The 26893-nt window shown below is 39.6% G+C and overlaps 1 protein-coding gene across 2 annotated transcripts; it reads right to left on the bottom strand.

Moving 5' to 3' along the window:
- TTC38 (tetratricopeptide repeat domain 38) lies at positions 3583-26776 on the bottom strand. Of its 2 annotated transcripts, XM_021393398.1 has the most exons (14): positions 26534-26776; positions 24709-24786; positions 23868-23949; positions 22806-22977; positions 20610-20783; positions 18053-18128; positions 16903-17022; positions 13850-13909; positions 12685-12723; positions 11824-11905; positions 10024-10189; positions 6491-6650; positions 6147-6220; positions 5361-5454 (listed from the first exon to the last, which is right to left on the bottom strand). In XM_021393398.1, exons 1-14 carry the CDS (start codon positions 26555-26557, stop codon positions 5361-5363), a joined length of 1401 nt encoding a protein of 466 aa, XP_021249073.1. In that variant the 5' UTR covers positions 26558-26776. The 2 variants fall into 2 exon arrangements, with proteins under 2 accessions (XP_021249082.1, XP_021249073.1); XM_021393407.1 differs by lacking the exons at positions 24709-24786; positions 26534-26776 and having other exon boundaries at positions 3583-5454; positions 22806-23006; positions 23868-23921.

Here is a 26893-nt window from a genome sequence, read left to right as displayed (position 1 = left end):
AATTTTTTCTGCATGGAGGAATTCAATGATAGGCCTTTGCTTCATACCCACTTCCATGTCAGACACCATTTTGTCAGACTGCCCTCTGCTGCTGTCTGTCACACGGCAACAACATGTAACAGAATATTGGTGGGAAGGTTCAGTCTCTACTGCCATACCATCAACATCCACCTCTGATAATAATAAAATAATACATAATAAACATTATATTTATTACTTTTTATGTTTTATTACTTTTGGCATTACTTTTGGATCACCCCTCATAGTATACAGTCTGATTCTTTGATGGTACATACATGAGGGAATGTTGAGCTGATATGTAGTCCTTTATATGAAGTAGTATGGTAGTTCAGTTAGATTCCATGTAGTAAACAACTACTGTAAAGACCTAAAACCTAGAATGACTATGTAGTAGCAGAACTGTTTTTAAAAAGTGGGAAGAGTATTCAGGTATTGGTTTATTCTAGGGATGTGTTTGAATACCAAGAGGAGTAACTTCTAAATAATTGAGCTGAGCGCTGTGACACATAGTGCTGTACTTGCATTGCTCTGCCCAGGCAAGAAAGTATATGGAGAATGCCAGTGAGATGCTGACAAAGTCAGCCCAAATCACAAATCTAGGAGAAGGAAAGAAGCTACATTTTCATATTGTTGAGATTGCATTTCCAAAAGTGTGGCAGGAAATGTGCTAGGTGGTGGCCACAACTCTGGTGCTTGGGACCAGAGTTGAGTGAGGGTGAGGGAAGTTGGACTGTATGTGGGAGCTGCTCTGAGGAAAGAAGACAAGCACTTATGTGGGGGTAACTTTTCTGAAAAGAGAAGAAAGCTACAAAAACAGGGGTATAGTAATCCCCTGCCCTTTGATCCTGGTTACAAACCTAGTATGAGAGAAGACAGGAATAATGCTTTGTGAAACATTTGTGTAGCCACAATGCTGAATTATGGTTCCAGTTGCTGCTGCAACAAGCAAGCTTCAAGTTAGGACCAAACATCAAGGCATATTTTCATGATAAATGATAGAATTTTGGAAGCAACCTTTTTCATTACTAGTGACTGAGCAGAAGTTACATTTGCTTTTTTCTGGCAATCTTAGTACAGCCTATTATGACTGCCACTTGTGGACTATGTCCTAAGTAGCCTACGTGAGATAGAACTCCACTTGTCAATGCTTCTCCTGGATTTCTGTATTGGCTAAAAGCAGGTTCTTGAAAGCCCTGGTGCATCTGCCTCAATTCACAAAGGTTATATTATAACCTGATTAATGGCTTTCACCAAGTTCATTAACTGAATAAGCTTGTTCAGAAAAGTTAAAAATGCATATGCTGAAAGCACATACATACTTCTTCAATGCTTCAGTAACTGCACCCTCTTTAAGGAAGCATCATATGGGCTAGTCTTTAGCATGGACACTTGCTCTTGGGTGCCAGCAGTGCTCTTGACTTGTGAATGCCTTCTTTTTGTTCCTGTCTTTAAACTGAGTGAATTAACAACAACTCATGCTATGAAACACAGAGTTTATAAAGTAGAATCACAGAGTGTGTTATGAGCAGCACCACTAAAAAAATCATTTTAAAAAGCCAAACAATCCCTAGCAAGCTTGATGCATTTTTTCCAGTCTACCCCTGTGCACTGAGGTGCCAACCAGCTGGTGTTGGCCAGGTGTGGTACCTGCAGTCAGCTGCTCAGCAGCCTCCTCCCTCCACTCTGCCTAAAACCTTCTGACCATTAGAGATGGAGTGTTGTGAGATGCCTGTGAGCAGGAGCAGACACAGCTTCCTAGCCTGCCCCAGGAACGTGCTGGGGCTTCACTTTGCTTCCTAGCACATTCAGACCTCTGCAAAGCGTTGGCAACAATATTGAAGAAGCATAAACTGTTAATGTGCAGCCCCTCTGCCACAGCTGCTTGGTGGCCTCTTAATCTTAAGGACTAGGTGGCTGCAGGCTTGCGCCTGCAAGACTACAGAGGAATTTTCTGGAAGATCTGAGGCCCTGGACCAAACCCATTCACCACTGTCAAGTGCTGTCATGCCATTTGAGACTGCACAGTGGCTGTATACAGGCAGGCACAATAACACCTCTGCCTTGGCCAGCTGCAATGCATGCAAAGAAATTAAAGTGCATGTATCAGCTTAAAGATCCTATCAATTAGAGAGGTTCCTGCAGCTGACTAAGGCTTTTCTTTTATATTTGAAATATGTATGTCTTTACTAGATAAACACAGGTAGAAAATGTTTTTAAAAAACCAAGTACCCTCTTAATAACTTAGATGATACAGAATTAAGAAAAAAATACTCCAAACCAGTGCCCCTGTTACCATAGTAGATCTTTATACCACCGATTCTGTGATATGCCTTCTTCACCAACAAAACCAATAAGCTACAATACTGTAGGGCTTTGGCACTGCGTGACAAGAACCTAGGCACGGCCTCAACCAGATGATGGATGACAGCCAAGTTTTCAGAGCAATTTCCCACACATACCACAAAATAAACAGTCAGTTTTAAAACAGCCTTATCTGGATCTAAAATGGCAGACAAAGCTGGTGAGATAGTACTAATTAGAAGATAACAGGGAGGTTTTAGTACAGCTTAGCAGCACTAGCAGTCTAAATCAGTCAGGTCTTTAACTTCTTTTAACAGGTCCTAAAAGATACACCCACTATGGCAAAGACATTCTAAATAAGCTTTTTACCAAAAGCTTAGTTTGCTTAATGTTAACAGAACTGCTATGAACAATAATAGTAGCAGCTCTGACAGCAGTGAAGCCAGTACAACATCACCAGCTTCCCAGATGACAAGAAACAGCTAGCACTCACAAAGCTGTAGCTCCAGAGGTAAGTGAGCTAAGGGCACAGCCTGAGCTCAGGTAACAAATAAAGCAGCTCAGGAAAGAGCTGTAAAATGGTGACTTCTGCCTCTGTGGCTGCTCTGCAGATCTTAAAAAATACTGCTGATATGAATAGGAGATATTGGCAGGGAAGTTACTGCCCAGGCTCAAAGTCTGATGAGCAGTACAGAGGAGTACCCTACTCCTCTTTCTACTCATCTTTAAATCAGAAAAAGAAATGCAGGGGAGGCTCCAGGAAGGCAGCCTGCTCACTTCAAAGTGAGTGGCGAAGACAAAACAAGGCCAAGGATGCAGCTGTGTTTGTATCTGCACAGTCTGTGCAAAACAGTATAGCAGCAAATGTTTACATAGTAGTTTGTACCAGCTGATTTTCCACTGCTCTCCTGAGATTTCAAAAGGGGAGCTTCTAGGAGTCAGTATGCTCTGGTTAAGTTCTTCCTGTTTTCTCCTATTGTTCTTGACTAAGCTATGTGTGTTTGCTATTTATTTTCCATAACAGTAATTGAAAATGGTTCAGAAAGACCAGTTGGATCATTTCAAATAAAAATAAGAGGGGGAAGATAAGGCTGAAAAGCAGAAGTGCTCTCTTATAGCAAACCATGTAGTACTAAGTGAATGAAAAAGCTTCTGGTCACATTCATGGAAGAAAAGACAATGCATATTTTATAGGTTCACAAAGTCAAGTTGAATAACTCATTCAGAAGCTTCATCCTTACAGGCAAAGAAGTCACATGCTTGTTGCTTAGCTGAGCTCATCCTTGAATTTATTGATGTAAAACAGACGAAATTCTAAATCATATTACATCAGAAGTACTAAAAATGTCATTCTTAGATTTATCCAGCAACTCATTGCTTAAGATAGACATTTTGTAAGCAGGCAGTAGATTTCTCAGGCTTTTGTTGCCTAGTAAGATTTCTTACATTTGTTGAGTAAAAATTTATTTGCCCGAAGTCACTGCTTGAAATGCACAAACTAAAAATAAAAATAAGCTGTGCCATGTCTGGCAGTCATACTGACTTATCTGATATGCTGGGAACTATGACTCTCCCCAGGATTCAAAAGGCTGCAAGCCTTTTACATGGTTTCACAGATTGTCATTGACCTATAGCTAAAATATTTTTTCCTCAAATGAAGGAAGAAGGCTGGCAGTAAGACAGTTGCGCATTTCAAGTGTATATGTAGGAACTCCAGGGTAAGTGCAGGACCAGCTACACAAGCGCTTTGCACCAAAAGGATTACATGTGAGAAGGGGCTGCTGTGGGACATGGGGAAGAGCCTGAGCTGGAAGGAGGCGCAGGCACGTATGTGTCCAGGAGTGCTTCCAGATGCCAGAGCTTAGGTAGTTAAAGAGGGAAACATTTATCTTCTGGAACAGGAAGAGGAGGCCTTATATTTGCTTTGAAATACTATCTTCTTTCCACTAGGGATTTCCAGATCACTGCTGTAAGACAACATGTTACTTCCGCTACACTGCAGAGGCAGAAATCCAGAGGCACCAGAGACTCTCAAAGCATTACAGTTCATATTGTGCCTTATTTGCAGCACCAAAGCCTGTCACATCATTTGTACCAGGATAAAGCTTTGTGTCACTTACTATGAGCTCTCTTTTCGTGAGAGCTCCCTTCCAGTCTTTATCTGCACTGAGATGTCCAGTGTCCCTACAAAGTGCATGAAAATTAGTTTTAGACTCTGCTTTGCGAACATGGCGTGCTGTTGAGATGGTAGTAAGGCCTGACTTCCCCAAAGCTAAGGAAAGCGCTAAGATTCTAGCCCCAACTACCATTCAGAGATAGCACTGTTTTAGCTGAAATTCAGGCTTTCACTTTTTCCTAACATACTTAAAAGTGCCAAGTAAGTATCCACATTAAAATAGTCCAATCCAGCAGTCAGCTATTGTCCCTGTTGTCTGGTTTCATTCACATACTAATTCCAAGAATCTGTGAGGCAACATACTGACAGGAAAAAAATCTAACTTTTTTTTAAGAGGGAGTTAAAAAATATGCACCTGGAAAAAGATTCTGAAGGCAATCAGATCTGTAATGCCAGGGTAAGTCAAGTCTTAATGGAGTGGGAGCTTGACACCGTATTGGCTCTGGCCCCATGCTTTCCTATTTTTATGCTGAGAAGGTCCATTTGAATTATCTGAAAAGTTTACTGATAATTTAACATATTAATGAAGTAGCAAACTGGGCCAATGAATGACTGAAAGCCAGGCACTACTACTGCACTGAATATTAGTATGGTCAGAAGGAACCTTAAAGAAAATATACTAGAAAAGCAGTGTCCCAAGAAGATTCAGATAACTGTGCATTACAAGCAGGTAATCTTCTAATTTCATTGTGGAATCATCCAAGATATAAAGCTGTTGCATTTCAGGTTATATCTTCCATGTAAGCTGTCATTAGATCTCTTGCTCCTATGTACTCTCTAGCATGGTTTACAGCATAGCATCCCTCCACTCCCAGCACTCAGACTTTGATTGTTAAGCTTATTGCTAGCATTGAGGACAGATTTATGCCATTGAATGAACAGCTGATGCCCTCCTTATAAGTCGTTCCGTCATCGGTGAATTTGGTCTCATCACATCACGTTCTCTCAGGAGGCACCTGAAAAAGGAAAATAAGTAGCAGGAAAATGGGAAGAAAGTCATTGAGTACATCATTTTTCCTGTACGACTACCAGCAGTAGCCTTACAAGAGCAGGAAAGGAATACCTAAAGACCTGCTTGTGAGATGCAGATTTTCTTTATTGAAAACATTTGGCCTTGGCAGTGAGATTAGGCAGAAGAGTGTTCTTTCTAGCACTGACAGAGACTGAAAATGAGCGCTAAGAGTGCACAAAATAATCATTTTGATATTTTATCTACTATTCATGTTTCAAAAAGACTTCCAAGAGGCAAAAAGGCAAGGCTTCATGTTGCCCTGAGGAGTTGTTCCTTTAAGCACTCAGTTAATAAACAGAATTCTAAGCAGGCCAATGAGCAACATCTGCAATTTCTACTAAGCAAAACTCTTGTGATTTGTACTAAAGCAAGCTTGCATATCAAAGTCTGTTAATCCTATTTCCCAGTAAAACAGGTGTTATCATTAGGATAAACTTGATTTCCAGCAATCACCAAAATTTAGGAGTCCATTAAGTACATAACCAATTGGCAAGATGCCATTGTTTAAGACAGAACCAGAATGCTTGTGTGTAATTTCAGTACAGACGTAGCTGTTTGGAGGTACATGCTACATCCTGATTTTAAAAACAGTACTATTACCACAAAAAAAAAAAAATTGCCCAGAAAAATACTCACTTAGCAAGGTTTTGTTTGGCTTGGGATTTACAGTTTAAAGCAGCATGAATCAATAACTGGCTGAAAATATCTCTCTGAAAAAAGAAGTTAGTAAATATATAAATTAGTAAGTAACTTAGAAAGTATTGCTGATTACAACATCTCATTTACTAAAAGCTCCCAAGGAAAGTTTTCCTGTTGATATGTTTGAATAGCTAACACTTGCAAACAGGATTCAGTCAGGAGCACAGTCTAGATGTTCCTTCTTCTAAGAATGAAGTGCTCTTAGTAAATGAAAACACCTAAAGGAGGCAACTGAAAGAGAACTGAGTCACATCAAAACGTCTTCTATTGATGTCCTTTACCTGAGCATTACTGCCTCCTAGTTGGATTAGTTGGTAACGGATTGGGTACAGCAGATCTACAGCTTTGTCACAATTTCCATTTTCAAACTCCACAAAAGCCTGGCATAATGGCAACCCCACACTAGGAGCCAGAGAAAGCTCATGGTCTTCACAAGGTACTCTGTAGAATGAGAAAGTGATTAACTCTCATAAATCAAATGAGAAATACGCATATTCAATGCCAGTCTGTCACTGCCTGCAGACGGTTATTTTCTGACTCTACAAAGCCTGGTATTTCAGGTACTGTACTTAGATAGTAACTTTTGGTGTGGTTATTTTACTTTCACGTTTTTATTACTCATCAGACAACTGGATTTCATTTTTCTGAATACGTTCGCACATGTCACAAGCCCAACCTTTTGCAACATGTCATCTTGGCTAGGAAAAAAGCCAGAGAACTCTGCGCTATTCTCTTCTGATCTTCATATCAGAGCATCCTACTACTAGTCCTCCGACTGTCCTCATGGGTGCCAAAACTGGCAATCAATCCTACGCAAAACACCTTGCCACGCAGCACAGTGCCTCATCATCCTTGTAATATAAACTGTTACCAAAGACAAAAACTGCTCTCTTATTCTAACCACGAGAGACTACTTGCAGGCCCACAAACAGTAAGGGATTTCAGAAAGCTCTTCAAGGTTGTTTGCTTTTAATACTTCTTTTTAGTTTAAGAGTGAAAGAGACATACAGCATGACAATCTTGTGGCAAAGTCATACATTCTAGCTGACATCCTTCCTGATATTAAAATATGTAAAAACACAAGTAGCCAAACTGCAGTTCTTTGGTCTACAGGCAACACCTCCAATGGGACAACGTGGAACTGTTTTTCCACCTCTACAGAATTTGCTGACAGCGATCACCTTTGAGGTAGTACCATTTCAGTGCCAAAAGGTGGATGGCCAGAACCAGAAGGGAGGAGAGCTTTCTGACACCAGCAAAATAAATACATCTGTTTCCGAGAATACAGAGCACACATCAATTTCCTCCAGTTGCTCAGAACTGATTTTTTCTGTAAATTTTCAAATTAAGCCTTTAACACTGGGGAGCCCAAGTAGTAACCTTAGTCACTGATTTTGAGTTTAGAGTGCTTGCAATGATAGCTGAAAGCCACTTTAGTGTCTTATAAACTTATCAAGCAAAAAAATCACAAAATGTACACATTGCTGTAAACAGAAGGCTACACAGCACCTCAGGAAATGCCCCACTGCTACAATTAACTCATTAAAATGAAGAAAAGAAATAAGAAAAAAAGAGAAAAATTGATGTATCTACATACTTTCTATAAAAACAAATTGTTTTTCAAGATACGCCTTTCAAAACACTAAACTTTGTCCTAAATACTCAGTGCTCTCTTTGAGTTACTACTACGAATTTCTCTCCTCTTTCACTAGGTTGACTCTGATTTTTCAATACATAATGTTGCCCTGTGTGATCACTATTCCTTAAAATACTGCCTCCTGGAAAGTTAAGAGCATGGAACAGATGTGTAGTTTCAATAAGGAGTTTGAGACAGCTGAAAATGATAAAGAAATTCTTCCTTTAAACATTTGTTCAAACTCCCACGGACACAGAATACTGGTTTACACTTCCTCTTGCACTTGATCTGAAGTACTGATTCACGAAGAACAACATATATGCCTGCATTAACTAACATTTTTATCTATTAAAATAAATGTGGCACCAACCACCAGAGAGCACCACTGAATTTAAAAAAAAAAAGTCCTAATTCTTGTGAATTTTAAAGCTAGGAACGAATTTTGTTTGTGCTAGAGTTCTATGACTGCCTTTTTAAACAAATAATTTAAAAACCGAACCAACAGGCAACAAATAAAACACATCCTATGGTATCATTTAACAATTAACCCACTAATCCAAAACGTTAAAATAATCCCTTCATCTCACAGTCCGTTTCCTCAATAGCAACATTAAGCTTTATAATGCTTCAGGTTACAGCTAAAAATGCACAGCTGTATTGCTGCAAAAGGCTGCAAACAGGCAAAACGAATCACTGGGTGAAAAAGCAAGTAGTGTATATTAATTAAAGCTTCCCTGAAGTGGTGTGCACAGTTTTATATACTTTATATATACTCACGTATCTAATAATCTATCATCTAATAATATGAAAGATGTTTACCATCTCCTACTTCAGTCAAATCAGACATGCTTAGGCTTGATTTGACAGATACTTTTTTTCATAAGTATTCTCAGAAATTACATTCAGTCTGGATTGACAGGTATTATAGCCAGGAACAAACAGTGAGAACTTCAGGCTCTTATTTCCTCTTTCTTTTCTAAGACAAGGGAAGCAATAGATGCTGAGATGCTGAGGAAAAACAAGGCGTGTGTGGAGGGAGAGGAATCTAGAACTTAGTGAAAATTGTAACTGGCAAGCTGCAAAGCAATACCAGCAATTATGGGCTTGAAGCAAGATGAAATGGAATTCTTATGATGCTACAGCCAGAAAGCAGAGGAGGAATGGTAGTACCGTAACTCCAGGTAGAGAAGCTGGGCAAACAGGGATGTCATTTGACTTGTTGTGAGTTTACTACCCTACAAAACCCATATGTCAGCTTTGCATTCCCTGACACATTCTCTCCAGATTTCAGCAGTCTTTTATTCACTTTCAGCTGGAGTTGTTCAGCATTCATATATTCAAAAATATCAGTCACACTTAAGAGAGAGACTCAATTTAGAGCAGTTATATATCAATGTATTAATCTTTTTTTTCCTCCCCTGTATTTACTTCAGAATCTAATCAGGTGTTCTATTGCTTACAACTTCTAAATCACTAAATTTGTGCTTAAAACTGTACCAGTTGAACGATTAGCTTGCTTTTAGGGTCCACCAGCTACATTTACATCATATATAGATGAACACTCTCAAAAAAAAAAAAATAATCACGATCATTTACTGTTAGACATTACAGAGAATATGAAAAACACAACACTGTTTAGTTGAAAAGTTTCAATATACAATTTTTGCAAATAAGTGAATTTGAAAGCAAAATTCTCTAGAGCTATTTTAGCAATGCTTAGAAATCAATTTCCCACAGACATACTTTACAACACACCAAACAGTAGCTATGACAGTTGCGCTACCAACTGATGGTTAGGACCTTTTAAAACAGAGCAGAAAGAACAAACACAGATAGCTGACACACACTGTAAAATGCCCTTATTATTATACAAGTGAAATCCTTTATCTACTGCACATAACTTACTATGGACCCACAGCACGAAAACACAAAGCAAACGTTCACTCAGTGTCGGTGACAAATGTAAGAGATTCTTGCTTAACAAGAACAGAAGCCCATTAACTCATAAAAATAATTATAGAGACGTCCTAAATGGACATCGGTCTATTGAAACCAGACCTGTCCCAGTGACACAGTAAAGCAGAGAGGAGTCTCTTCTGCAAGCCAGAGAAATTATCACTTAGACGCTCAGAGGACAAAATACTTATTCAATACAGTACTTCAATTCACGTAACTTACTTGGCAAGTTCTTGAAGAGTTGTTAAAAGCTCATCAGTAGTTTTGTGGTCTTTGGCTCCAAGTGAGGACATCAAGATGTGTACATCATTAAAAAGAAGAACGTGATCTTTGGTGTGCTTCTTTGTACGTTTGAGGACATTGTCCCACCTGTCTCCAAGCTTTACACCTATGAGTAAAAGATAATTTTACATCACTTAGTAGTATAAACCACCATCACGTGGCATGGATAGCATTGCTACTGAACTCAAGAAAACAGTCCCTGATGTGGCAAAAATTATATTATAGAGCAATGCTTAGTTACAGCCTGCCTTATCTGGGCAAAGGGTTTATTGACTGTCAGTAATTTATTGCCAGTATTCTAGATTGCATTATGTGAGGTTCTGTCTTCATTAAGCGATTGCTCCCATCTCCTTGGAGATGATGTTCACAGCAAATCACACGCAGCAATCAAATTATACAGAGTAATAAGATGAATTTCATAAGCAAACCCAATGTATCGTTAGTGTTTCAATAGAATATTATTGTCATAAGTCCTCCTTGCCCTGTTCAGGAACACAAATTCTAGCTTTAAAAAGTTAAGAAGAAATGCCATTGAGTTATGGGAATACACAAAAGCCAGAGGCTAATCAATATCAAAATATACAGCCTGTAATTTGAAATTTACTTGAAGGAAGCTCTATAGCTTTTTAGAGGCTAACGTACTTGATTTTTCAGCCTCAGATCTCCAGGGACAATATAAGCTGAACCTTCAAAAAAATAAATGTGACCCCTGTTAGCTTGGGCTGAATGAAATACTGAATGGCATGGGTGTATGGAAGACAAGAACTGTTTTTTCTTTTGCCTCAAAGCTTGCTTCATGAGGCCTTTTTGGTGATAAGACTCTAAATGACAACTGCAAATTATCTAGGGGGTGGAGCGGTGGGTGTCACCATGCCAGGGTACTTCTGCTTATGTTTGTAAAGATAAGCAGAAGGGGGACAAGCAACCTTTTTCAGGAGTGCGGTTTGAAGGAGCTGACCACTGCAAAAGGTGATAATGCTTGTGAATGGCAACGAAGGCACCACACCATGCTGGCTGTTGGGCCAGGTGTGTCACACTAACAGAGAGAAAAGAAAAAGAAGAAAAAAAAACAAACTGTGAAATGGGGGATAAAAGGTCCCCACTAAACTAAGACTTTGGAGAACAAGAACTCCTAAAGAAATGAAACCTTTGACGGAGGTCATTCACTACTTTGCATTGGCAGGCAGATGAGAAGTTCAGCCATTCCCAGGAAAGTGGGTTTTAGTTATGTGTAATAGTTTCTTGTGAAGACAAACGCTCTAACTCTGAAAATGACCCCCTTTCCCCAGCTTTTATTGCTGAGCAACATCTTAGGGTTAGCTGTATCCTGGCTGTGTCCTCTCCCAAATTCTTGTGCACTCCCCAAGTCTGTTTGCTGGCAGAGCAACATGAGAAATAGAGAAGGCCTTCAAACTGCCGCAAGCACTGTTCAGCAACGGCTGAAAGATGTGTGAGTTATCAACACTTGCTTTGCTCACAGATTCACAATGAAGCACTGCAAGAGTTACTATGAAGAAAACTAACTATCCCAGCCAAACCAATTCAGCTTATTATTATAAATTTCACACTGGGCTTTTGTCAAGAGTAGAATTTTAAGATTTCTTCTGTAGCACTGACCAAGCTTGCCCTGTAAGTATCTTTAAACACTTTTCCAACGCGCTAGGGTGTGTGCTGGAAGAGAAGGCAAAAAGAAAACTGTTACCCTTACTCTTTAAAAACAATTACAGTTGGATATCCTACCTTCCAGATGAAGCCTGTACAGCATTGAAGAGCTATCTACTATATCCAGCATGCTTCCACTCAACAGGAGCCGAGGAGCAATCTGTAATCACAAGTACTCAGAAGCTGTGTACTAGGAACTTACTCAGATAATCAAACTCATGTGTACAGTACAAAATAAACTTTATGTTTTTATTCATCCAAAAATACCTGTCTCACAATAGCATTGCTAACTGCATCGTTCCTGAATACAGCAATTTGTAACAACAAATGCTAATACACTGTTTCACTTGTGTTGCTTTACCTGTTATGAAGTTCAACTCAGTAAGCATAGAGGGTCACCAAATTTGTTTGGGTTTTTTTCCCCAATATAATGCCATAAATATTGCTTCACTTTGCCAGACTTAGTAGACAGGAATCTGCACAACTTTCCTCATGACAACATTGCTTTTACAATCCTTACAAAGATATGTTATCCTACCAAATTTGATTTTATTTACTAAGATTGTGTTGAAATCTACACGGTATAGAACCAAAGCATATTAACTAGAAATGGAAACGCTTGCTTCTGTTAACTTAATATCTAACATGCAAAATCAATTATTTGTAAGGGTAACTTGACTTCATAGGAAAAACATCTTATATCCTTTTAAAAAGCTTTTTCTTTTTTTCCCCCCAAAAAAACTTAGACCTAAACAATACGAATAAGAGAGAGAGAGAGGTTTTGGGGGCATTTCACCTCTTGAGAAATCACTTTCCTAACAACAGATATAAATATTACGTATGCATAGCACACTGTGGTAGGTTTCAATTTCATGGAGAAGAAGAATGTATCATGATCTTAAGCATGCCCTTCAATAAACATAAAAGACCCCTACTCACATGATTGTCGTAAATTGTTAAAGCAGCCTCATATTCCCCCTGTAAAAGCAAACAAGGACTGTGTACATGATTAATATTCTGGTAAAGTAAGCAAGAGTGATGAGTAGCAACCAAAGCTATAAATACCATTAAGAGATGCCATAATATTACTTCACTGTCTCAATACTCAAAGAAAAAAAAAAAAAGAAAGAGAGAAGAGAGATACAGCAGGATTTACTAGCTAAAATAACCAGTATATTTAGGTCTCATCTAATAATGAGAACAAATACTGGTGTGTGTTACACATGAGGGAGAAAGATGAGGTTTCATCTCTCTTTTTAATCTTCCTTTCAGGATTCTTTGCAAGAACTACTGTTTCATTGAATGTATGCACTTTTTTAAGCAAGCTATAAAAAAAAGCTGTATAGACAGAAGGTGGCACAACAAACAAGCTGATAGACTACTGCTGAGAGCTATGCTTTGTATGTTATTAGTACCAAACATAAGCAACTGACACTGTTTTCTGAGCAAAGTATGGCACCTTTTCAATGACATGGGGTTCAATTCATTAAGGAGACAAATGTGACAAGTGCTAAGCACTATGAAGTCCAAGGAAATTCTGCATTGCAACCTGATATGCTGGGCAAGTTGCAACCATTATAAAAGAGTTTCAGTAAACTTAAAATCACTTTAATAACAAGAATTAGTAACATTAATAATCAATATAATTAAACATTAATAACATTGATCAATAACATTAGCTATGAAATTTAGAGATTAGTGTCTTTTTTTTTCTAGTCAGAGAATTTCAAGGTCAGTAACTTAGTACTGAATTTGGAGATAATTTTATCTAATTTTTTTTAAAAATAAAAGATCTAAATTCATATTTCTATCAAATAATCATGCCAAGTGTAATCAGTGAGATTATCTAATCTTCAAAGATGGAATAACCTCACAGCAATCTTTCAACATTCTAGCAAAGATAATGGATCTTTGTTCAATGTAATTAAAAATTCTCAAAATAATTGTACTAGAGGACTACCTTGTAAAAACGTAATTGTGCTATTTTATAAAAGCATCTCTTTAAATACCTGAAAAAAAACAACCCTATAAATGCTAGGATTGCCTTTTAACTAGCATTGGATGAATTACCTGTCTGGATCATAAATATGAAAACATCTCATACCTTTTCTATGAAGTATAAAGCCCAGTGCCAGTAATTATGGCAAGCAAGCATATCACTGTTCTGGAAAAAAGTAAAAAAAGAGAAATATTATGCTTTAATAATAACTTTTCAACATATCTAGGAAGATTTCTGTTTTTCTCTGCAATAAGTGAGTACTTCAAAAGACAGGACAGACAAGAACTTCAAATGAGCTGTCCTACATTTAATTTCTCATTGTTACATTTGCTCCTTGCAAATTCAGGGAGACACTGGAAAATCAAAGTTTTTCCCAAGTCTTTTTCCAGAGAATTGTGCTTGTATGCCTCAGAAGAACTCACTCTTTTGCAGCACTTCTTAAGGAAAAAAAAAACAACAAAAACACATCTATAACAGAAGTAAGACTTGTCCTATCTAAAATGTAAGGGTCTTGATTAAAGTAGTGTGGCTAGACAGGGCGTAGAAATGCCCACCTTATGAGGGCCATTCATACCACCCATCTAGATTCCTATTTCAGACTGAGTTATCACTTCTTAAACTTATGTCTTACTACTCACTACAAAACAGATAACAAATGCATGGGCAGTTCATCAGACGAGATGAATATTCACTGAATGTTACCAACCTCGCACAGTACTTCTCAGCTCTTCAAATGCTCTTCCCTAGCCTATACTTCAAGGCAATGTAATTTTGAGAGCACGATGAGAACAGACAAACAAGAATATCATTCCATAATCTTTAGGTAAAAAATCAAAATTCCAGAAAGGTTCTCTCTCTTCTCATTCTCTCTTAACTCTGCAGTTAAATTTACTCTTCTCACAAGTGGAAAAAGCATTTTCATTATCATGGTGACAACTGCTTCAATTTCAGGAAGCACAAACATTCCCAGTGAATGTCAGAACTTTACAGAGCTAAAATAAGTCCTTAAGTAATCTTTATTTATTTAATACCATACCACAAAACCAACACAAGCAGCTCAAGTAGTTAAGTGCTTGGCATGAATCTGGTAATACCACGTTTACTGTCACATTACCATTCCAAATTACATATGAACAAGAATATGGGATTACCTCACTGAATAAAACAACCCCCTCTTCTGCTGCTGATTTTGAGTTTTGAATGAGATTAAATTGCTAAGGGAGAAGTGGGCTCACTGGCTGCTCAAATCAGTAAACAGAAACAGACTATGAGAACTCACTGCAACAGCTCTGGAGAAAAGACATTCCCACTTAAAACCAAACTGTACTAGCATGAAGGTCCCCTCAGGTGACATAATTTGCCCCTTCTGATTTCATGCTGAAACACGCATACAAAATGAATGGCAACTGCATTTCTGTGAGAGGAAGAACAATAACAAAGAAACCTGTACAAAATCTTTGCCACTCTTAGCGAGAAGGAGAAAGACGAATTAAAAGAAATAAAAGGAGCCCAAAAACTGTGGCAGTATAGATAGATAATCCCAATCACTAGAAAATTTTCAATTGATCAGGCCAAGTACAAGCAACTTTATTAAAGGCCTTAGATAGCTCTGCTTTCTTACACGTGATTACATTTTAACTGGCTTCATGATGGCTAAAAAGAAAAATATTTTATAAAGGAAGTGAATATATATATTCCATTATGACAATGTCAGCTGTTATAAGACTTAACTATGTTGGGCGAGGCTACATCAGACAATTCTACTTTTGTTTTACTGAAAATTTTGTTTTATTTGGATAAAGGATATAAATGACAAGAGACATGAAACTGTGTTAAGAAACAAAGTCCAAACAGTTTCCAAAAGTTAGAGACCCATTTCGAAATTGGTTGTTGGTGGTTTTGAAGATGCCACACAAACTGTCATTAAAACTACTATGTCAAAGGATGAGATGCTTTCTGAAGACTTGAGAGATATGAACCTCAAGAGAGGGTTGCTTGCACATCTAAGCTTCATATCTGAACAGATTAACTTAAAAAAATACCTGCAATATAAACCATCCATCTAGTCTCATTATCCAGCCTTATTCTTTGGGTGAGATGAAATGATGAGCTCAGATGACTGAAATAAACTCTACGGGGTTCTTTCAACATCAAACCACACAACCTTCTGCTCTGAATATTATGATGTTACCTGCTCTGCAGGTAATCATTAAGAAAAAACATGCTGTGCATCACAAATTAAGCTTTACTTGCAGCAAAGGACCACATGACAGACTAATTAAGCCGTCCAATACAACGTTTTTCTATATATCAAACTTGTCAGATACACAAAGCAACTTGAGTAACTAGTAAAGAGACAAAAGCATAATTTCTTTACTGTTGACTTAAGAAGCCTTTCCTATCCAGAAGCAAAGAAAAATGACCAAACTACAAAAAAAAAAACAAAAAACCAAACCCGACCTAATTAATTACATGAGCTTTCTGAAATGTTTGCTTTTGATGTGTTATTTCACAGCTCATCTTTGGTTCACCTGAAGAATCTAGACGAGTTCCTCAACTGATGTTTGATGTTCAGTCTAAGCAAAAAGACTATGAAGATATCACTTCTCACTTTGCTTCTATAAACATGCACATATCAATGAATCACAATAATCACAATAAATTTTTATCTGATGCTTCATCTGCCAGCAATGGTCATGGCTTTATGTCATGCAAAATATCTAGCCAGTTCAATCTGCTTAGAAAAAAGTAACTATGGTATGTGCATGTACAAATTACACTCCTACTGAAAAGCAGTTGTTTGTTTTTTAAACAGTATTCCTAGCTAACATAAGGCACTGTGAGAAGGACAGACTGTGTGAATCCTTCCCTACTGATGCATAATTTGTGTAATTTGGCATTTAAGTAATCTCAGCAATGATGGCTTAAAGTATTCCAGAGTGTGTGCCCTTCATAACAGACAATTTTCTGCCTCTTATTCAAAATTGGCATGGATAACAGCACAAGTGAAGTTTTCTACTCATTTCTGAAACTTGCATTGCTTGTAATGTGTATACAGACAGAAAGGAATTAGATGAGAAAGAATCACAGGACTTGGCTGGAGCAGGCAAAAAAGACCTAAAAGGATATTTTTCAGAGATTGCTGTGACAAAACTTACCCTCCAGTTGTCTTCTGTTTCCTTCATGAATGCTAACCCTTTCTCCACCTCTGCTTTCATTTCATTTATGTGAGCTATAGTATGAACGGACCATGCATCTGTCCGATTTATATCCAAAGCCTGTGAGTGAAAAAAAGGAAACGTGATGAATCTCTCAAACCGGCAAATAAGCATTTATTACTGTTGACAGAGAAACAAGAGACTAATTTTATTTGCTGCATGTTAGGTACAACCCTGTACTATTCCAACTAGCTATACCTGAAAGACTGATTTGGACGGAAAGGAAGAAAGAGTTTACTGGATGATTTCATTTCCTGAATTCTACTGCACAGAGGTGAACATGTGCAAAACAGCTTTAGAATGCAGGATTTAATTATGCTTATCCAATGACATTTTATTTCACAGACATACATCAGTACTGACCATGAAAGAGTTGCATGCACAGGCATAACATAGTCTGTGACAGTTCCTTGCAAGTAATTGTTTTTTTCTTTAAGACCACAGCCAGCTCTGAATACTGAGCAAATAACTCTCGCTTGCTCCAATTTCCATTATGTCTAAGCCATTTTGTAAGGTTAGTCATTAGCAGTTAAATGTTTCGTCTTTGTTGCCACTGTCAGCAACCTGATGCAACAGAACCTTTAACAGGACATCCATTACAGATTAATTGCATCAGAGTCTCGTAAAGGACAGGGATAATCCTGAAGACTGCAGAAAATCAAACGCAACTACTATCTTTAAAAAATGGGTATATGCAGACTAATTTTGATCCCCAGGAACATTGTACACTTAATTGTTCACTAATCCAGAAGTATACATCTGGAAAAAAAATGGAACTCAAACAGAATGAACTGTCGAGAACAGATTACAATAAACCAATCTAACATTCTTCAGTAGAAGTTAACAGCCAGTTACACATGGGAGATGCAGCAAAAGGCACAGATGAAGGAATCCTTCTAAGGTATAGTTATTTATAGTCTCTTATGCAACCGAGCATTTCCATGTTGAGCTTTATCTCTTTTCTACTTCTACTAAAAACTGGGATGATGAAGGATCAGTTTACAGTATTTGTGCAAAACATCACTCAGAGATAGGCAGCACATGACTAAGAATTCTAAAAACCTTTTACCATCAATAACAGGCAGTTTACCTCATGGGCAAGCTCCTCAGCACGATCAAAAAAGTTTGTTTCCATGAGTCCAAAAGAATAGTAGCCCTTCACGTAGCTAAGCAAAACGGAAAAGAGCAACACTTCACTCATTTAGAACTAGATTTAACCAAGGATTGAAAAACATACTAGAAACAGCATTTAACTCATAACAGTCCTTGCAAAGTACTACACAATACTGAGCAACAGAAAGAGCTCACAGCCTACCTATTATAAATGCATGTATTTAACAAAAGACTATCTCTTCCTCATGCCCAACAGTTATACTAAAAACATGGAATCTACTGATTGTGTTGGCCAAAGCATCACATGGAACTGGGAACACAGTTTTTTCAATGCTGAATTGTAGATAATGGAGCCAATATTTAGACTCAATGTCTCCATTCCTGTAGTTAGTCTAAACCACCATTATGCCATTTTTGAAATTCAACCTGTTTTGTAACAAATTGAATTTTACCAACATGGGAAAAAGAAAGCACCCACAAGTGACTTCAGATTTACAGTTAGAATGTGGTGAGTGGGAGTGTATCAAAACACTCTCCAGTTTCTAGAAGGTGACTACTCTGGCTCCTCAGGCCCACCAGGCTGTAGGTGAAAGATACCCACTCTCAGGCTGCTGCTGGTGGCAAACCACACTGCTGTTGTAGGACTCAAGGATTCAAGCTTGCAGAATATGGAACAATGAGCTAGTCCTCACAGGAAATGAGAGGCCCAGAGATGCCAGCACAGGAATCAGTGACAAGATGCGTATCACCAGTATTTTAAGAGCTGCTGACATTTACCCTTTTGGATAAGCTGGAATTAAGAGTTCCACACAGCAGTTGTATAAAGATGAAAACTTAGGTGGTCAGAAGTAAGAAACTGCTGTCACCAAAGTTATCTGAGTATTTCAAAGGCAACACATTCGACTATAGCCATCTGCACTTTCTCCACTGCCCACTACAGGGAAGCACCTTCACATTACGTGGCTTTTTCAAACCAGTTGAAGTCATTGTAAAAGCACAAGGCACCATCATTAAGCAATAAAGGCCCAATGTACAGAGAAACCGGGCTGTTATATGCTCGGTGCACGTATCCAATGCAGTAATTGTAGGAAATATTTAACTGATATTGTATTTGCAGAATCGTAAACTGCAAAACACCACAGGATATTTTTCTTTTTCTGAAAATATCTGCTGAGGTATTGGTTTTAAACTCAGGAGGCAAAAAAAGTTACTAAAACCTGTGGAGTACATTACACCCGAGGAATAAAGATTTGGGGTATTTTTGTTTTTGTTTTTTTTTAATATATATTTTTATATTTTATTTTTTGCGTAAGTATCAATTCATATGCAACTCTACATGCCTGTCAGTTTGAAGACACACAGTACTTGCCAGATTTTTACACTTCAATGAATGTTTAGTAAATGGGTGTTTCCTATTGCTTTACAATTAAGTGGATAACAATGTGCACACCTCTGTAGCATTGTGTCTAAGAAAATTTACAAAAATACAGTTAAAACTGCAAAGTATTACTTCTCAACTGACATTAGCATACATAAGAAGAACAAAGGATTTCACATTTTCCTCAGCTGAGATAACACTGATGGAAAAATGACACTGCATTCTGTGCTGTGAAGATTGCAGAATGCCATAGATTATTATGTTAATATTCAGTCTGACATATTATTCAGTGCAGACATATTGTCTGCACTGTTTGTGGAAGAGAAAAGCATTTTGTTCTTGATACTGAGGTACAGTGCATTTGTCTACAGAAACATTAAAAGAATATTCAGAAAATTATGCTTGCCTATGGATGGTCTATTTACCTCTCTCTAAACATTAAGTGTATGTACTCATGTATAACTCCGTGTAGATTTTTACATAGTTAGCAGCTTTCAAATAATTTAACAGATCTTAAAAGTAACTTTTAAAATTATCCCAAGTTATTTTTATATTAACTACCTACTTGACAATACATTCAGATTATCCTGAATTAACCTTGGGAAACCAAAATTTTCAGGGCTAAGATATAGGAAAAAAATAAAGCTACTTTCCTGTCAGTCTTTGCTGCACCAGTTGTTACAGGACATCCCAAACCTTTGTTTCAGAGTTACACTTTAATTCTTTAAGTCCTTTCTTCCACTAATGTGATCTATCAACAACAATGTGGACCTCAAACGAAAAAAACAAACAGGACATGCAAGAGCCTAAAGGCATTTTGCTGCTGCCTTCTGCGAGTACACAATTTTATCTTATGTGTTACATGACATGTGCCTTATTTGATAGCAAAAATTACTAAATGAGCTACAGCTCACTTCTGAAAAAAAAAAAAAAACAGAACAAAACCAAAAAACCTTACTAACAGTGTCAGCAGGGATATAGGGGAGATGTTCTAGCTGTGGTCACCTATAATTCACTTGACTTCATTTATAAGCCATTGATCTTGTCTACGCATTTGTTTCTAAGAAATCCTATTATTTAGATGTGTTTGAACCTAAAACCAAAAAGTACGCATACATCAGATAAAGAGCAATTTTGAAAATGAAGCATGACCTACCTGCTTAGAGGAACTTCAGGTGTCCAAAAAGGAAAAACCCGAGCAACAGAATCCCGCATCTGTATATGATATCCCAGGTAGAAGTAAGTGTCCTGGGAAAATTTCAGGGCTAGCAGATCAGTTGGATGGTTCTGTAGAATCTGTTCCCATACATCACAAGCTTTTGGAAGCTGTCTATAAACAAAAAAATTCGATCATTGAAAGAACACATGCATACCTGCCCCTACTGTTAGTTCTAAACTCTTGCTGTTCTGAAAAAGAGAAGATTCAACATCAAGTGCCTTTTTTTTCTTGAAGAAATTTTAGTTACGTTTGTTTTTTTCTTTAAGAAACAATGACATTATTTAAACAGGGCATTTTCTGGGAAATCACATAAAAAAGTATTCTTACAAAAGCTGCAAAAGACAAGGAAAAAGAAACAAGCTTGAACCAAAAAGATTTTCCCATGAGGTTGAACTCCTGGTTTGTACAGTGATCTGCTGTTATCTGCTCAGGAGTTGGAAGGCTTTGCAGAGAGATCTGGATAAGATGGATCAAAGGGCTAAGTCCAATTGCATGACATTCAACAAGGCTAAGCGCCCAGTCCTGCATTTGAGTTACAACAACCCTACAGTGGTATAGACTTGGGGATGAATGGCTGGAAAGTTGCTCAGCAGAAAAGTTGCTGAAGGTGCTGGTTGACAACCAGCTGAATGTGAGCCAGCAGTGTGCCCAGGTGGCCAGCAGCATCCAGGCCTACATCAGAAATAGTGTGGTCAGCAGGATTAGGGAAAGGATTGCCCCTGAACTCAGCAATAGTGAGGCTGCACCTTGACTACTGTGTTCAGTTTTGGGCCTCTCACTACAACTCAATGAACTGAGTTGCTGAACACGTTCACAGAAGAGCAAAAAAGTTGAAGGGACTGTAAAACAAGATATAACAGGACCAACTGAGAAAACGGGTTGATCAGTTTGGGGGAGGCTGAAGAATCTACCTGAAAGGAGGTTACAGTTAGGAGGGTGTCAGTCTTTTTTCTCAAGTGACAAGAGATAAGAGGAGGAGGGAATGGCCTCAAGTTGTGCCAGGGGAAGTTTAGACTGGATATCAGGAAGAATTTATTCACAGAGAGCGTGGCCAAACATTGGAATGGCTTGCCTAGGGGAGTGACGGAGTCCCAGTCCCTCCATTCCTGGAAGTATTTAAGGAATGTGTGGACATGACACTAAAGAACCTGGTAAAATGACAGGACTCGTTAGTTCAGGTTGATGACCTTGAAGGTGTTTTACAATCTAAGTAATTCAAATTACATAATTAATCTAGAGTCACATGCATACAGACATCTTTGCTCCAGTGGGAACTGAACCCATACTAGCAGGGCTTCAGTAGCTTTCTCTTTACCTTTGCTATGAAATACGTGAGATAAAGCCATGTTCACTTGTTTGACAAATAATAAAGTGAATTATTACCTTTCTAGAGCGCACAGAAATTCATCATACTGAATGGAACAACAATGCTTTACAGAACTTCTGATACTAGCATCTCCCACTCTACTTTCTGACATAGGGAGCACTGGAACAGGTTGCCCAGAGAGGCTGCGGAGTCTCCTTCTATGGAGATATTCAAGACTCATCTGGACACTTACCTGTGCAACCTGCTGTAGGGAACCTGCTTTAGCAGGGGAGTGGACTCAACCATCTTTTGTGGTCCTTTCCAACCCCTGCAATTCTGTGATTCTGTCAAAAGTATGTTTGAAGATTTGCTTCTGTGGGTCTAGGACTGTATTATATTACACCAGACCTAAGAGTAGTTATACATAAAAGTATCCCATTTCTTAACCCTTCACTCCACTGATGTAATTAAAACAGATTTAAAATAAGAAGCGCTTAAAGATATGACACAGAGACCTTACATCACTTCCCCTCCCAGGGAGAATTCTGATGGTGATACAATTTTGGGAGATACATTTGAGAACAATAACAAACACCTCACCCCAATTCTTCGCTAGATGACTAGCTAGACTGCTAGGACACACGTCTACTAGGCATCGCATTGACCTCTGATAGCTTAAGCTCTTCACAGTACTTGTCGTGGGAAGAAAGTGGACAACAGAAGAGCAAGCGGGACATAGCCTAAGGCAGCAGTACACAGCAACAGCAAGAAGGTCCTGAATGACAAAACCAGCTGCTGTCCCCTTCCCCACAGGGCCAGCCACTTACCCACTGGCAAACATGTCCAACGCCAATACGTGAAGTTTCTCCCGCTCAGTCAGAGGCTGAGATCTTGATAGCGTCATCATTGTTTTCATCGCACTGCCCAGATCTTTGTTGAGCCGCACTGAGCTTCCAGTGCCAATAAGCTCCAGTCCATTAGCAATTACATGTCCCATTACTACGGATATCAGTAAATTACAACATAAGCTGTACAGAAATGCAGGTAATTAATCTCTATACAAGCATGAAGAGGTTTGCGTCGGTTTGGTCGAAAATGGGTCTGATGTGTAGCCACAGAAGACTGAAAGGTCTCATAAGCTTCAAGTTTTCATTGCCCTTCATGACAGGCATTTGATAAGACTTGAAATGAAAAACATCATCCCAGCCTGCTCTCCCCTCTAAAGAAGCTTTACAGAATTCTATACAACCCCCCAGTTTCCACTTGCCAAAATGAAGTACAGTGAACAGAAAGAAACAAGATAAAAGGGTTGCTCTGAAAATAATACCTCCCATTTTATTATGCTGGTCCAAATGTCAGAGGCAAATGGTAGAAAAGTAGAGGTTGAACTTTCCTGCCAATATTCTGTAACATTTTGTGGCTGTATGACATATGGCAGCAGAGGGGCAGTCTGATAAAGTGGCATCTGACATGGAGGTGCGTATGAAGCAAAGATGTGTCACTCAATTCCTCCATGCAGAAATAATGCCAACTATTGACATTATCGATGCTTGCTGAACATTTATGGAGACCAAACAGTGGACATCAGCACAGTGAGGTGGCAGGTGATGCATTTCAGCAGAGGCAACAGCAGGCCACCTCCACTAGTACAGATTTTTGTAAGCATGGCATGCAGGCTCTTGGTCATCTCTGGAGAAAATTCATAGCTAGTGGTGGTGACTACGTTGAAAAATTGTGTTTTGTAGCTGAGAAATAGTTACGTAAAATAGTGTTACTGTGCTCTTTGTATCTATTGCAATTTCCATGAAAATAAGCAGGAGGCATTACTTTTGGAGCGATTTACATATTATCCAGCACTTCCCATACTAACAGTTAAAAGTTATACTTACTAAAATTTGGATCTGCTGCTTTTAACTTGGAAAGACACCCTTCAATACCTCCTAGATTCTCATCATTGCACCATGTTGCATACTGCAAAAGAGAGAGACAGTGCCAGTGACACTGGGCATCTTCTCATTCTTCCATAGAACGATAAAACGGCTTGGACTAGAAGGGACCTCCAAGATCATCTAGTTACAAACCCCCTGCCACTGGCAGGGTTGCCAACCAGTAAGACAGGCACTAGATCTGGTAGCCCAGGGCCCCTGGCAGGTAAAAGTTAAAGGAAGCAAGACAAAATAGAAACTTTACATTTACACTGAGTTTGTTTATGAAGAAAACAGAAGATGTTTCCTTTAAGCTACTCTGGCCACCAGCAGAGCTAACAATCTTCTTTTTTTTATGCAGCGTATGTTTCTTTGATGATTCTCCAGTGTCAAGTGCAATAGGCATATCCAGCTGAAGTTTTTCCCACAGCTGCAACATTAAGCAGAGCTCTCTGCTAACAAGGCTTTCCACTGACAGCTAGTGGCTGAACTCAGCCTGGTTCTCAGGTTCTGCTTCCTCTGCCTAATTGCAGAAAATATGCAAGAACGTAACACCTCTGAGACCACAACTTACCTGTTAGATTTGACTTTGCTATGGGAAAGAACCATGGGTGCACATGTAAGTACACACAAGTACACACTAGCTCTGTTACTGCTTAAGTGTTCTTTCCTCAAGAAATAAAACTAAATACATCTTCTTCTCATCTTCCAGACAGGACAAAATTAAAAAATCAGCTACAGCAAAGACTATTTTGTGCACAAGACCCTTCAAAACACATTCTCTTATTTTTCTTTGATGTCATACCTGGGTTAGCGCAGCATCAAATAGTTTACAGGCTTCGTTGCTAGCAGTGGACAGGCCAAGTCCAGCATCCTGCCAGGCCTGCACAATAAACAAAAAAAGAACCTGCTTATTCCACAAACTGCTTTTCCAGACAGAGCCAACAAACTTCAAAAGTGATGATTTTTTGATGCTTTTCAACTGTGTTTTGTTGTTGTGCTGTACAGACAACTTGAGCAGCTACAGAAACATCTTCTGCAGTCATAATTACATATGACATTACATTATGACAATTAACTCCATTAGCTGTGGTTAGTAGTGGGGAGAAAGAACCAACACATCATAAACTGTGGAACTTAACAGGCTACAGACCTCATAATACAAGAACTATTCTTAACTCATTATGGCTCCCTTTTGACTAGCTCCTCTCCTGCAGGCACACCTCACATGAAGCTGTGACAAGGTGAATTACAGCCCTTGTTTTCTACAGATGACAGCAGTGCTGTGTTTTCCCACACAGGATGGCAACACAACCACAAGTTTGCCACCTCACAATCTCAGGTGCTTACCTTCCCAACTTACTCATATATCCAGTGATTGGATATATATATTGGATCTTCATTATCAAATCTTGTAGGTAGACTGGTAGCCATTTTTTAAACAATATTCTAAAGCTTTCTCACTGGGATTTGATTAAAGGCTCACATTCCAGCTATCCAAGTACTGGAGCATTCACATTACAAACCTAAAAGTCTAGTCCACAACATAAAATCACAAACTGTCTTTACAACTCACGAGTGTGAGTTCAGAAACAGCATAAAGAAAATCGTCAAGAGAGTAGTCGAGTCAGGGCTGCAACTTAGAGGTTACCTTGCAAGGAGCCCTGCAAATAGACCCCAAACCTCCTTCCTCATCAGGTTTAGAGAACAATTTCTGCCTGAAGCAGGTATATGTGCTGCTGCCAGTTCTGCGCATCAGCTTTATGTACACTCCCACTGGAAAATGTGACCCTGTCCAGAGGAGGCCTTTTCATTCCAAGGGTCATAGGGCTGAAACCATTTGTGCGTAAGCATCGAAAAAGACAGCAGAACTAGGGAAAAAGAAGGCCTGCCATCATCCTTAAGGACACTGCTCCCAGACAACCTGCTTGAGGCGTCCACCATTTCCACCCAGTCTAGAAAGCCTCTGTCCTGACAGAACCACAGCACAGCCAACTCCTCACCAGACGCCCACTCGTGACAACAGCAAGGTGGCAGCAAGGCTGTATCATTTCACCTCTGCACCCGCCACACTCTTCTTGTTAGCCCATCAGAACCACAGGCTGCCCAGACACCACCTTGTCACTCCTAAAAACTCTAAAAGACTCGCTTAGATATCAGTGTGAAAGGGACACTGAACCCAGTTTGTAGCATTAACTAGACGCAGAGATTTTCACACAAGAGTTTACTTCTCAAAGCACTTCTTCACCAGAGGAAAGCTGGCAGGACTCAGCCCAGTGTCCAAACCCCCAAGGCAAGCTAAGCTCACCAAAACAGCGCCTCTCGAGACGACCCCGGACGAGGCCACACGGAGGCAGAGCCAGCTCCCCATGCCCCCTCCCAGCCTCAGCTGCCCCCACCACGGTCTCCTTCCCCGGGCCACCCGGCCCCACCCCTCCGCAGGGGCCGAAGCCGAGGCCTGCTCGCCCTCGCCGCCCACTGTCCCGGCAGCAGCGGCACAACAAACACAGCCGCTCGGCAACCTGCGGCCGCGGGCCGGCCCCTCGGTTCGGTTCGGTTCGGTTCGGTTCGGCTCGGCTCGGCTCGGCTCCGCTCGCTGACTGCGCCGCTCCTTTCCGGCCCACCCGTACCTTGCAGTCCCTCAACGGTGCCATGACAGTCCCACAACCTCTTCTCAGCAACCGCCCGACCGACTCTGCACCTCCCAACCCCCAAACGAGAAGGGGCTGGGCTCGGCCGGGTCGGGGCGGTCTCGGGGGCGGGCATGGGGCAGGGCCGCTCGTCTTCTCGGCCCGGCGTCCCTTCCGATCCACCCGAGACTCTAAGTGCAGCCGCGGTGCTGCTGCCTGTCGTGCTCGATGTACTCCATTGCCCCTTTTTGCAGTGTGCACATCCCGCCCCTAGGGGCTGTTTCTAAAGCTGACGTGTTAGTTTTTTTTCCAAGCTGTTCCGTGGAGGAGGGGGTGGCAGGTACCGGTCTCCACCCAGAA

Source organism: Numida meleagris, chromosome 1 (assembly GCF_002078875.1).
Source record: "Numida meleagris isolate 19003 breed g44 Domestic line chromosome 1, NumMel1.0, whole genome shotgun sequence".
NCBI classification, from domain to species: Eukaryota; Metazoa; Chordata; class Aves; order Galliformes; family Numididae; genus Numida; species Numida meleagris.
The sequence above is the reverse complement of the archived record's forward strand: the minus strand, read 5'-3'. Positions and strand labels throughout refer to the sequence as shown.

Coding starts and splice junctions, on each gene's coding strand:
- TTC38 (XM_021393398.1), bottom strand. CDS start 26,557: ATGGCACCGTTGAGGGACTGCAAG. Junction 24,787..26,533: donor CACCGTTGAGGGACTGCAAG/GTACGGGTGGGC, acceptor TTTATTGTGCAG/GCCTGGCAGGATGCTGGACT. Junction 23,950..24,708: donor TTGATGCTGCGCTAACCCAG/GTATGACATCAA, acceptor TCTCTTTTGCAG/TATGCAACATGGTGCAATGA.